General features: G+C 23.0%; 1 protein-coding gene across 1 annotated transcript; it reads right to left on the bottom strand.

Moving 5' to 3' along the window:
- Positions 1-846: 846 nt before the first annotated feature.
- On the bottom strand, positions 847-13738 carry LOC114933951 (glutamyl aminopeptidase-like). Its single transcript, XM_029306538.2, has 12 exons — positions 13640-13738; positions 11037-11533; positions 10253-10732; positions 8516-8693; positions 7917-8070; positions 7262-7343; positions 5803-6179; positions 4963-5255; positions 3263-3495; positions 1777-2145; positions 1578-1650; positions 847-1495 (listed from the first exon to the last, which is right to left on the bottom strand). The coding sequence occupies exons 2-12, from the start codon at positions 11510-11512 to the stop codon at positions 1331-1333; spliced, it is 2880 nt and encodes a 959-aa protein (XP_029162371.2). The 5' UTR covers positions 11513-11533; positions 13640-13738; the 3' UTR covers positions 847-1330.
- Between the last annotated feature and the right edge of the window lie 514 nt (positions 13739-14252).

The following is a 14252-nucleotide window of genomic DNA, read 5'->3' as shown; positions in this document are numbered from 1 at the left end:
GAAATACATAAATCTCATATAAATAGCTTTCCAAGGTTATACATAACAATTCGTCTAATTCGATTGTTACTAGATTAATAAAAGCCAATACATAATTGAAGAGTTTTTGTAAAAGTCTTTATACCTATTACATATAAAATAATTTTGAAGAAATTTAATCAGGAAATTACATTATATGCAAAAAGAATGAATAAGAAAATATCTTTTATTTTTGCCTGATTTTTATATAGAATTATTTCTTTCTTTGTCGCAATCTATTGGATAATGTATAAAATAGTTACATTATTTCACATTTTCTCTATTTTTTTTATTAAATTTTTATTTAAATGTAATGTAAGTGGAATTTAAAATTCTGTTCTGTTCATATATACCAGATCCATAATGAAAAATTCAAGTTTCAACAAAGTAAAGAAAAATTTACATGGCTTTTACATAAAAAAGCATATTAATTTAAATCCTTCCAGCTTTTTATATGATAAACAATTTAATTTTTTTTATTTTCTTCTCAGTACAAAAATTTTGTGAAAATTAAGGACACATGTATTTAAACATCGTATTATGTTTTGAAACAATATTTTTTATAGTTTTTTTAATCTTTAATATAAAACACATTTTTTTAATTCTGTCTTTTATAGTTAAATTAGTAACTTACATTATGGCGGTTTATTCTCTATCTGATTATATTTTCTTGACATTTTACTACTTTCTATAATTATCTTATTAAATGCGCATAGAAAATACTTATTTATAATTTAAGAATATTTTCAAAGTGTGAATTTTATTTTTCTTTATCTTCTCATATTTTTTTCTTCTTTCATGGAAATAAAAGAAAATCATAAACCATAATTTATATACAGGTATTTTATTTATTTACATATTTTGATTGTTTTAATTGTTTTATTTATCTCATCCAATTATTAAAAAATTATAATGTAAAAGAGAAGTTAATATTTTTGCATAATATTATATATATACATATATACATATATATATATATGTATATATGTGTGTGTGTGTGTGTGTGTGTGTGTGTGTGTGTGTGTGTGTGCGTGTTTGTGTGTGTGTGCGTGCGTGTGTGTGTGTGTGTATACATACGTATATTTAGGAAATGATAGAATTTTTTATGAGATTCGACATGATCATATATATAAAATTATAAAAATAAATAACAAATATATAATGCACTATAAATATATAAAATATTATTTTAAATATTTAATATTTATTCTTTTATTAATGTGTTTAATAAAAATGTGTGCTTTATTTTTGCATTTGTTGATATATATTATGTTTTATTATTGTATATGTATCAATTCAAGTAGATTAGACTTCATTGGACTTTTTCATTGGCCATCTCGTTATCACTCTTATTTTCGAACAAATTGTTAAAAAACTGCATCTGGACGCTCACTTGATCATAACGGGTTGTTAACTTGTTCTTAATATGAAATTCATAATTTGAAGGAGGCATAACTTTTCTCGCAAATTCACCTATCTAAAATCAATATTTTAATTTTGGTTTTTTATATTAAACAGAAATTTCGTAAAAAAAAGTATTAAAAAAGTATAAAATTTACCTCTCTAAATAATTGTTTATGAGTATACGCATTATTAATAAGCACAATTAACGCCGATGTCATACTGACTGGACTATAAAAAATATATATATATATATATATATATACTATATATAGATATAGTAAAAACGTACGTATACATAATAAACTTTCCTGATTATATGCTATATACATATATTTATTGACTGGAAGGTGTTACCTGTCTTTGTAATATCTTTCATAATTCTTCAGTATTTCTTTAAGTACTAAAGTGTTCTTAGCATGTCTTGCAAGAGTAGAAAGAAACATATTAGTATTTATTAAAGTATCAATTTTATCCTTATCTTTCTGTGTAAGCATCTTATAATCATTCTCTCTCAACATATCCTTTTTAAATTCCGGTATTACAGACCACAAATATTTAACGATAATGCTAGAATTTTCAGAACAACCAAGGTAATTTAACATTTTATAATCGGATTTTTCTTTGTACATACGAGATGCCAACAAATATGTACTATTCCAAATACTAGCGTTCACTCTCTTTAAACCATTACAATATGTCCATTCCTCCCACCCAGTCGAAATGCTATAACAAAAAAAAATTAATTTTTAGTTTTTTATGATGTATCGATATTTAACATACATCATTTTTATATTAATAAATATTTAGACAAATATTTATATATAAAAGCAAATATAAATATATAAAGTTATATAAAATGTGTCCACAAACTTTTTCTCTCTTTTGTATAATCTCTGTTTGTACATATGAAAAGAACAATAAGAAGAATAATAGATAAATAATTATAAAAATTATCTTTTGTATTTTTATTTTTTTAAGAAAATTTTTTTATTTATATTTATATTCTATTCTATAATTTTAAATTTTATATTTAAATTGTTTACTTTTATTCTTTTTACATAGTTCTATTTTATTTGTTGTGCCAATTTTTGTAATCAAATATATTTAGATATCAAAAAATATTATGTATACAGGGTGCCCGGTAACTAACGGACCAATGATTATGGGCGGATTTTCTGGCCAATTTGGAGACGATTTTTTCTTAGCAAAAATGTTGAGAAGTCAATAATTTTCGAGTTATAAGCGATTGAAAAAAATTGGTTTTTTGAAAACTAAACGTTTTGGAGTTAAAAGTCTAACATAATTACATTCTTCAGTTAATTATAGGTAGAGTTTACTATAATAAAATTTTAATTTGAGGCTTAGTTATAAAGATACATAATGACAAATATTGGAAAGTTGTAAAAAATGATGACCTTTTTCGACATTTTCGCTGAGGAAAGATCGTTTCCAAATTGACGCAAGAATCCATTTGTAATCGTTGGTCCGTTAGTTACCGGACACCCTGTATATTTATATATACATATGTATAATATGTATATATGTAAAATATAGAAATAATTTCTCTTAGTTCTTCAATATTTATTTTATTTACAAAAATCTATGTAAAGATTTTTGTAATTACTTTTCATTTTTTTTCTTTTATTCCTTTTCCTGTATGTACATACAGAGAAATTATTAAATTTAGTTAACAAGAAACATACGTGTGTGATACATGTTATGGAGAATAATAATATGCATATATTTAAATTTGATTTTATTTTTTATAACTATAAACTATATTTTTATAAGAATATAAAAAATATTTATGTAGAAATAATTAAGATTAAAATGTACTTACTTAAAGAATTTTTGATTTTGTAGATAATATACCAATTTCATTTCGGCCACCCAAATGCACCGAGTATCATTGATAAGACATCCCCATTTTCTGATGTCCATCTTTAAATATGTAGTAAAATCGTCGTCGACGGGTTTCATTGGATGATGAGTTACAAATTGCCATCTAAAAAGATATGGATATATGTGCCTTAATTTATTGTCGAACATACCTTTTATTAGCACTGATATTCTCTATAATTGAAAAAAGTATATTTTATTTGATTATTAGATTTTTTACAAAGACAAATATAATATACAAGAAAATACATATTTTTATTTATCACAATTATTCTACATTGAATCGTTAAATAAGTGATTAAAATAAGCTCCGAAATGATAAATTTACTTATGTTTATAACGAATAAATTATGTTTCAACTAATTCCTTTAATTCTTTTTTTAGAAAATATAACATTTTTCATTTTTACACTTTTAACCATACACAATTTCAAAATTTTGATATGATATACTAAATTACAATTTAAATTACGTAAAACTAATGTTTTAAGGGGTTATACTTACTTGTGAAGTCGAAAAAAACATGTATTTTTAAGATTTTTTTTTAACTAAAAGATTTTTTTTTTTAATGATTAATTATTCGAATGTATACATTTTGAAGATTTTATAGTATTTTTTTATTACAAAATATTAAAAAACAAAAAAGATATTAGCAAGAGCATTTTTTTGTAAGTTTTTTGCGGTGATCACTGTAGCTTTGAGCTCGTTCATCTGAAATGAATAATTCGAGCGAATTTAGTTAGTATATTAGTTTATCTAGTGTCCGATCGTTCATTATCTCGAAAAATTAATTTGAGACAAAATGGCGGCTGTTTAAAGTTAAAGTATCGATTTTTGACCAAAAAAATCGTTTATTTTTATCTGTAAAAAACTATGCAACGAAAAATAAAAAGCAACGATCGGGCACTAGATAAACTAATATACTAACTAAATTCGTTCGAATTATTCATTTCAGATATGAACTCAAAGCTACAGTGATCGCCGCAAAAAGTTTACAAAAAATACTTTTGCTGATCTTTTTTGTATTTTTTAATATTTTGTAATAAAAAAATACTATAAAATCTTCAAAATGTATACATTCGAATAATTAATCATTTATTTTAAAAAATCTTTCAGTTTAAAAAAAAATTCCTAAAAATACGTTTTTTTCGACCTTACAAGTAGGTATTAAGCAAAAGTTTATAAGACAAACAAGAGAGAGATAAGTGAAGAGAAAGTTTACAATACATGATTTCATTCAAAGTAAAATTTGTAAGATTTCATTGCAATTAAAAGCTGGCAAGAAAATTAAATGATCTTTGCGTTTGTTAGCATAAAAAAATTTATTACGTAGATTCATAAAGGAACAGTAAAAATAAATACTAAATTTGTTTGTAGCGATGTAAAAAAATATAAAAATTACTGATTTTATTCGAGACGTCATTGATACCGAATGATTAGCACATTATTAAAACTTTATATTCATTATATTCATTATAATCTTTATATTCATTATATTATTTTCATATATTAGCATATAATAAAATTTTCTTTAACTACCTACTATTCCTTAATTTTTAAAAATTAGATTTATGTTATATAATGGTTTATATATTGATTTCTAATATTTAATACGATATTAGCGCTACAATTTGTAAAATACCTTGAGTCCTGGAAGAAGATGCATATCAGGTATATTGAAAATTGCAAAATAGTTCGACAAGCATTCAAAAGCTTTGAACAAAGAATACCATGGTGTATAATCTTGCTCATGATCCACTAAATAATACCCAAGATTAATGAATCTATCGAAATGTAGTCTTTTCTCTAACGCAAAGTAAAACGCGTCATCGACAATTTGTGCTCGTATGAGAACAGGTATATTAGTATAGTTGAGATTTAAATAAGTTCCAACTCTTCGCCAATTATTCGTATCATAGTTGATGCGATAATATCCTATTATTCAACAAATAAATTTTATCGATTATTTCTTTGAATAAATATAATAAAATATATTTAAAAATATATATTTTATTTTCTTTATTTTAAACACGTAAAGATGTATTAAAAATAATATGCATACAAATGTATATTATAGTAAAAAATGCAAATCTCTTATTAATATTATTAATTACAAAATTATTGTAGGTCATTAATTTAAATAAAAAATTAAGCTCCAAGAAATTAAGCAACGTACCTAGTGTTTGAAATTGTAATGATAAATGAAAATTTTAATGGTAATATTTGAAGAATAATTTAAAAGTATATTATATGTAATATACAAAATATAATTTCAATCCTTACAAAAAAAATCTTGGGATTCAAATATTTAATAAAAATGTATTTTTTATATATTTAAAAAATTAGGCACTTTAAAGAGATGTTGACTCTGTTTTATCGGCAAATGTTTTTTTATATATAGTGAAAGGAAATATATATATAAGCATTTAACAATAATTTAAAAAAATATGTATAATAAAATTAGAATACTTATAATATTTACCAGTTTTTTGTTTATTGACAATTACCCATAAATTTTGAAATCTAATAGGTATTTTCAACTCGGGATTCGATTCCGTTAAATAATAATCAATAGCTGACGATGTGTTGAAATCGTTGTTCTTTTCCGTAGTATAGCTGATGGGTATAAAAAAAGTTGTTTGATTGAAAAGTTGTTTTTTGTCTATCGATATAGTGATATAATCTCCTTCACTGTTATAATCTCGTGTCGCATTTACCACAGGACAATACTTCTGTTCAGCCCAAACATTCATCATTCGTTTTACGTTTAGTTCGTAATTCTTAATTTCTGATTTATCTATGGTAGTCTGCATAATATCCCATAGATTATCAGGAATTCTCGAATTAACGCACGTCGCCCTGTAAAACTTAATGTTGTAGAATGAAATACCACATACAATATAGTTGATTTATATTCTAATAATGTAAAATTATAATTATCGTTTTAATTACAGATACAGTTTAATGATATTTTTTGTATTAATTTAATAACAACTTTCAAAAATAATTCTTTTTAGGTTAATATAAATAAAAAAGTTTATTTAAACTTTGAGTTATTGTCGCTGTCAAAAAGTATAATATAATACATTATTTGCTGTTGACAATAGTAAAGTGACAATTAATTGCACACAAATAATCGAATTTCAAATTTTAATCTTCCAATAGATGCCCGAAAAAGGAAATCGTTTACCTAATAGGAATTACTTTTCAAATAAATCAAGCTTTAATTAACGATTAAGATCTCTTTTCTATTTTTATCAAACTTCATAATCTTATGGGGGGGAATGCTGACTTTGTCTGTTTTATTGATAAAACGTGTAGTTATAATATATTCAAAAATATGGGTTATACAGATTTTTTAAAAATTTTCTTTTCCACAATTAAAGTACTAATAGTAACTAACTGTGAATGTTATAATTTTATGTAAAAAAAAGTTAAAAAAGGGCTGATAGAGAAATGTAATATTTTACTTTTTTGTTTTTTTTTTACTAAAATTATAGTGCTCTTGCTTAATATTTAATTCGTTAATTGTGGAAAAATTTTTTCAATCTGTAAGTATAGCAAATAAAAAGATTTATTTGGCCGAATTCAACTTCGCGTTTTATCAATAAAACAGACATCAGCATTCTATTAAAACTAAATAAAAATTTTAAATCATAAATTCTAAATTATATATTAATTTCAGTCTAATTTGAAACAAGTTACCCTAAATATAGTCAATCAATAAAATGTTTGACGAAAAATTTATATTCACAAATTATTCAAAGCAGAATAATATTTTAAAAATAAGCGAAACGCACAAACAAGATTTATATTCTGAATAAATTTCTTAAATAGTTTGGTTAAAAATATGGATTAATTAATCGACGAATCGCAACATTGTCCAACATCTTCAATATGATAAAGTATTATACATATATTACAATGTGTTTGTCACTTACCCCCTGATTAAATATAAGTAGATACTCTTCCAAAACACATTATTGGGTATTACTTCTTTTAACATGCGCCATACAATAGGTCCTATTATAGTAATATTAATTATATAATTATATAAATATATTAAAGGGTATGCACATAGTAATTAAAAATTATATGTATACTTTAAAAAATTATATAACTTTAAATTTTAACATAAAAATAAAGATGAGCAGTGGCAATTCCTTGACCTTGACATATGTTGTTAAGAAGTGATGACTCTCAACAACATTTAAAATATCTATAAACGTAAATATGCAAATAATATTGTATTTACGACAGTTCAAAGTATAGAGTTAAACGCATATTTATATTCTCAATTTAATTTGTCAATAATTTTCAATGAATAATGACTGGCGGCTAGATTCTCTTCAATATTCAGGATATATACATCAAAGTCAAGATCATGGAAAATGCTTTTACTCATTTTATTATTTACCAAATTTTTCCTTCTAACACTTAATTACAATATGAATAAATAAACGTACAATTATAATTAATAAATCTTTTCTTATATATTTATAATTAGCAATTTCACTCATGTTTAATTATATTATTTACAAATATTTATATAAATAGTTATAATTTTTTAAAAAACCAAATTGTATAATTACGTACCTTTAATACGTTGACGAATAGAAAGTGAATTAATTTTAAATGTATTATTTGTAATGTTTCCATAAATATCAGAAGGAAAATGTATATCCATATAACGATATTCATGCATATCTTGAATTATGGACAAGTTCATCATTCCACAGTTTGGAAAGACCTACAAACAGAAAAAGAAGCTCGCATTAATAATACTTGTATTACAATACACACAGATATATTCAATTATTTTCGTTATTTTTAAACCAAGTTTTTATATTTTTATATAATATATTATTATGTAATTTTATAGTAGTTGTGAATTTACATGTAATGTGTAATTATTTGAAATATAAATATGTTATTCACATTATTCAAAAAATTTGGTTAATAATTGGAAAGTATTTGCAAATTATAATACATAATTTAAATATACTTGTTATCTGCTCTACATAATGTCTCTTCTTAAATTATTAAAATATTGCAAGAAATTACAAAATAAAATATTTAATATTTAATATTTTTTAGTATTTCTTATATTTTTTTAATGAATAGAGGCGAGACAATTTCAAATATTTTTATGATATCACAATTATAACAGAATAATAATATAATCAAAAAAAAACCTTATCAATGACATATGCTTCGACGAACTTAATGAAGCCCTCATTTAACCACCAGTGTTTATAAGAATAGAAGAGACCACCGAACCATTGTGATATTATATTATGAGCTATTGAGTGTATTGCTGCACTTTTATGCTGTACTGAATGTTTTTCTTCATTGTAGGTAATATACGTTTCACTGAAAATTGTATATAACAGGATTATGTCGATACTTTTTGTTATATGTATATAAACATTTTAAATTTGTGCTAAAACAAGGGATATATACATTTAAATTTTGGAAATAGATGTATTTAAAATAGATTATAAAATGTAAAATGCATATATTTTGAATTTATAATACAAAAATACAGATTCTCATAAATTATTTTGCAATTACATTTAAATAAACATTATATTGCTTATTTTTGTTTCAAATTTTTCTCAAAAAACTAAAAAATAAGGGAGATATATAATAATGTGTATGTAAAACAATCAATATGCTATTACAGAAGTCATTAAGCAAATGTAATCAATAAACATTTTTTACAATTTCATGTAATCTCATACAATTATTTTTATTTGTTTAAAAAAATATGTATTATTTATATATAAAATTTATAAAAGTTTAAAGCGTTTATAGAAAAAAATTTATAAAAAAAGCTCAAACAAAAAGTTTGTAAAATTCATAAAAATTTAATAAAAAGTAAGAATATAAATATAAATAATAATTGTAAGATGTAAATAATAAAAAATCAAATTTATATATATGTCATTATTTTTGAAAAACGTTTTTACTTTACAGATTCATTAAAAAAAGGCATTTTCTATTTTATGTGGGGGTCTGCACAGAATTTTGCATTTTGCATTTCTAAATGTAAAGTTTTCTACATTTTGCATTTCCTATTTTAAATAGGTTTATTAGATATCCATTAATAGATACACATCGCTGGTTAAATCTAAGTATGTTACATATATATAAGTGTACATAATAGTGTAAGATATATAATTTCAAATGTATTTACGATTTAAGATTATTTATCCTCTCAAGCAAAAAATAATATTTTAATAATGAATTCATTTCATAATACATATAATATATATTTCGAATAAATTAATTACACTCTTATTAACCAGAAAAATTTTACTTCTTGTAACAATGTATTATGTTAATTATATCTAATTATTTCATTTAGATTATGTACATTTCTCTTTATCTCTCCTTCTCAAAAATATAATGAGCAGATAATCTTATTTTGCCATATTTTTTCATCAATGTGATAAAATAAATCTTCTAACAATTCCATGAATAATACAATAATATAGACATATTATACTATTAAATAATAATAAGCTTAAATAAACATAAAATCATATGTCCTCAACATTAAAATTTAAAGTTGTATATAATAATTCAATTAATTATAAATTAATTTTTTGAATTTCTGAATAAATAAATGTAGTTATTCCATAATTTTACTATAGTCATTTTACATGTATTATATACTGTCATGTAAATAACTTATGGAAATTATTTTAGGCACAAATGTACATATATTTCGATTATTTAATTCTTTCTAAATATTAAAATAACAGAGAAATTATGTTATAAATCTCTATTTCATTTAAATTCTCTTTAATTTCTAATAATAATCGTATAAAATGCATGTTTAAAATTTTTTTTAGTTTTAAAATTTAAAATAAAATATATTTTAATAAGTTATAATTATAATTAAATGTTAAATGTATATATATTACTTGTAAAGTAGAAATCCCCAAGTCTGCCTGATATTGCCCTCGAAATTCGGAATAAAGACATAATCTATCTTAGGACCTCTCTTCAAGATTTTCCAAGTGTCTTCTAAATGTCTGGTTACATTTTTGAGAATATGTCGCGTAAATTTCATATAAGGTACCAAACGCGATCTGCTCCACGTATTGATAATTATTTTCGAAAAAGGAGAGAGATAAGGATCATATCTGATGGGATCTGAAGGTGTCTTATCAGACGACATCAGAATTAATGCTACTTCGTATATAGACGTCAGTGGATACGTGTGGAAATACGTAAGCATCTTGTCATTAGACATAGATTGATTTTTTATCGGCATATTCGATAAAACTTTGTATCGTTTACCATGTTCTACTAAGATCTTAAAGGTAGTGGCCGATTCCGAAATGTTCAAATATGGAAATAATGGTCGGTTTTGTGTGGGCTGGAAAAATGTTGCGACGAACCTAATACATTGTAATGACAAATTTTTAACAATTATTGATAAATAAATAAATATATATATATATATATATGTTTAATGTATACGTGTACTTATGATTGTTCTAATTGCTCGTTTTTTGGTCTTTTTATAAATTGATATAATTATATATAAAAAACATTTTTATCTAATTATATATGGACATTTCATATATAATTTTGTGATTATGTATATAATTTTATATTGTTATATATAACATTTTTTACAGGGTATTGTATGTATACTGTATATAATAATTAGTTTTTTAATTTACTTTATTAGATACTTACATGTTATCTTCTTTCTCATCTGTGTACCAAGTTTGCGGAAATTCTTTTGGGTTAAAGTTTGTAAAATTAACATATAGAATATAAAATCCGAGTTCAAAGCTATTTTCAGGCAACAATTGTTCGGTAAAATTAAGGACAATGTTATCCTTATCATTGCTGCTATATAAACATCTTGGTACATAGATTTTTTCATTGTCGAGCGATATTAAATTTACTGATGTTACATTTATATATGCTGACGTAAGTAAAGTTATGTCTCGTGTTGGACCATGAATATGAATAGTAATATTGGATTCTCCATGGGATATATAACTCGGAATCAATGATAGCTTCAAGCTATAATGAAGCGATGTCAGACCGCTCAACCTATGGTAATCCACACTATGCCACAAATTTCCCGCATTTTCGATAGAAGAAGCCATTGTCATTACAAGAATATATAATAAAGTATTCAATGACAATTTTAGGAACATCATGCGAAATCTCGTTTCAGATATCTGCAAAAACATTTCCTTGATAAGAGTAAGTGATACAGAAAGCAGAAGCAGAGAACAGTTTATAATATGAGGTAAAAATATAATATGTAAAAATATAATGTAAAATAAATGCAAAACTGCTGATTTTAGTAAAAAAAGAAACATATTTTTACATAAATTATATTTTATATTTTTTTATTACATGCAATATATGTTTAAAATAAACATAAAGTGTAAATTGTATGCCTGTAATCGTTTAGTTTCGAGAAAAGAAGTATTCTCAATATTTACACAATAGTATCAACTTTTCTACTTTTTAATAACTTAAAAAAGGTAAATTATGTAACTCAATACACTCGATTAATTATTATTCAATTCACAATTTTAACTCATAATATAATTGTAAACTTATTGATACTAACTTTTTTCAACTTCCTATAATAATCTTATAAAAAATGTTTTTAATAGACATACAAACAGATTATATTATATGTATTAATAATAAATATATAAAAGAAAGAGGCAAATACATATATTCCATTTTGCTAAATATTATATGATTGATTAGGTGATGATTACAACATCTGTATTTTTATAAAACTAAATTATTAAAATTTGATATAAGTGCATAACTGTTTTCGATAAAGTTCCTTTTATTCTAATTTTATAGAATACTTGATTAATTTAGTCTGTATTTTAGAACAACAATCAATTATATTACATATATTCAATTTAAAAACACAAGAATAATATTGAAAACCTAAACCTTTACGTTAAAACTATGATAAATAGAAATAGCTGATAAATGTAACTAATAAATGGAATACAAAAACAAGAAAAAAGGGGTATGTGGATCCGGAAATTTGTTAATTTTGATATACAACTCCATTTTTATAATATTAAAATATTTAGTTGCTTTACATACTAATTGTTTTCAATATTGAAAGGAGAGATGACTTTTATTAGTTTCGTAACATAATTAACATAATTATAACATACATATCATCTTTTTTCTTGTTTTTGGGTATCTAATCTCTTCCTAAACGATTGATCACAACTTTGGAACGATTTATAAAATAAGTTCACTTGCGATACATCATAAAGCTTTCATAAATATTATATTTTGAAGTATTAAAATATTATAAATAAAATATGTATAAAACAGTTTCTTTTAATAACTGTACTTCGTTCATTGGAATTTATCATGCTTATTACTGATATATTATTATCAACAAATTTATATGTCATTTGTAAGTCATGTACTTACACTCTAAAGAAACGGATAATAACATGATATTAAAATTATTTCAAATTTTGTTGATGTATGTTTCATCAGCAAATCAAAACGTGATGCAAATATTTTATTTTCACTTATCATTTTATAAATATTTTTCTAAGAAAGTAAGCTTATTGCGTTTATATTTTTTAATTTTTACATATTTACTTTAACATGTGAGAAAATATTGCTTCTAGATATCTTTTCGAGAAAGAATATATCCAGACAATGTTTAATCTGTCTTTAATTGTTGTTTCTTTTTTATATTAATATTTTAAAGAATTAAAAGATGTTACAATTTACATCTAAATGTTATATGCAATATACGAAAAAAGACGATAATAATCGAAAGAAGAAAAACATTGAATAAAATATTATTTACATATTGAGACTCTAATATAGCGAGTTTTTCATTTATTTTTATATGATTATATTTAAAAGATAAATCTTATCGTTTTCTGATTGGATTTACTTTGATCTATCTGTTTCTAGAATGTATATGCTTCATTACATATCTAATTTAACGAATTAGAAAATAGTGATTCTAGATATCAATTCACAAAAAAATGTATCAAGCAAGTCTTTAATTTTTAATTTATCATGTAATAATATAATAAAAAATTAAAGATGCAATGATAATTTACAATCTAAATATTTTTACATTATCTACATTATGCAAAAAATTAAGATAATAATTGAAAAACATAAAAAGACACATATTTAAACGTTTTCTTTAACATTAAATATAATATCTTTTAGAAATTGAGAAATCTGAGATAGCGATGAAATCTTTACTTATTTTTATATGATTAAATTTAACAAAAATATCTGAATTCTTGTATTTGACTTACATTGATTTATTTATTTGCAGAATCACACGAGCCGGATCACCTTAGTCGAAAGCGTATCGCTTACTTGTGATGTTACTTCTTCAAAGGACAATCGAGAACTGACGACGTTTGCGGGATTAAAACATATGAAATACTTAAATCTCATGTAAACAGCTTTCCATGATTATATTATATATCTAGTAACAATCGTCTCGTTTGATCGTTACTAGATTGATAAAAATCAATACATAATTAAAGAGTTTTCGTAAAAGACTTCATATCTATTACATATAAATAAATTTTGAATAAATTTAATCAGGAAGTTGTATGTTATATGCAAACAGAGATGTATCATTTATTCGTGTCTGATTTTTATATAGAATCATCTATCTTTTCTTGTCGCAAATTATTGGATAATGCTGAATAGGTACATTATATCACATTTCTTCTATTTTCTTACTGCATTTTTATTTTAATGTAAGTGGAATTAAAAATATACTGCATGTTCTGGTAATATATAAAATCCATAATAAAAAATTCAACAAAGTAAATAAAAATTAATGTTGCCTTTATATAAAAAAAAATTTTTTTAATTGTTCGAGCTTTTTTATACGAAAAACACAATTTAACTTTT

The sequence above is a fragment of the Nylanderia fulva genome, unplaced genomic scaffold (genome assembly GCF_048542155.1).
Source record: "Nylanderia fulva isolate GAGA-0341 unplaced genomic scaffold, ASM4854215v1 Scaffold68, whole genome shotgun sequence".
Lineage (NCBI taxonomy): Eukaryota > Metazoa > Arthropoda > Insecta > Hymenoptera > Formicidae > Nylanderia > Nylanderia fulva.
Note: the sequence above shows the minus strand (reverse complement) of the source record. Positions and strands in the feature narration are given on the sequence as shown.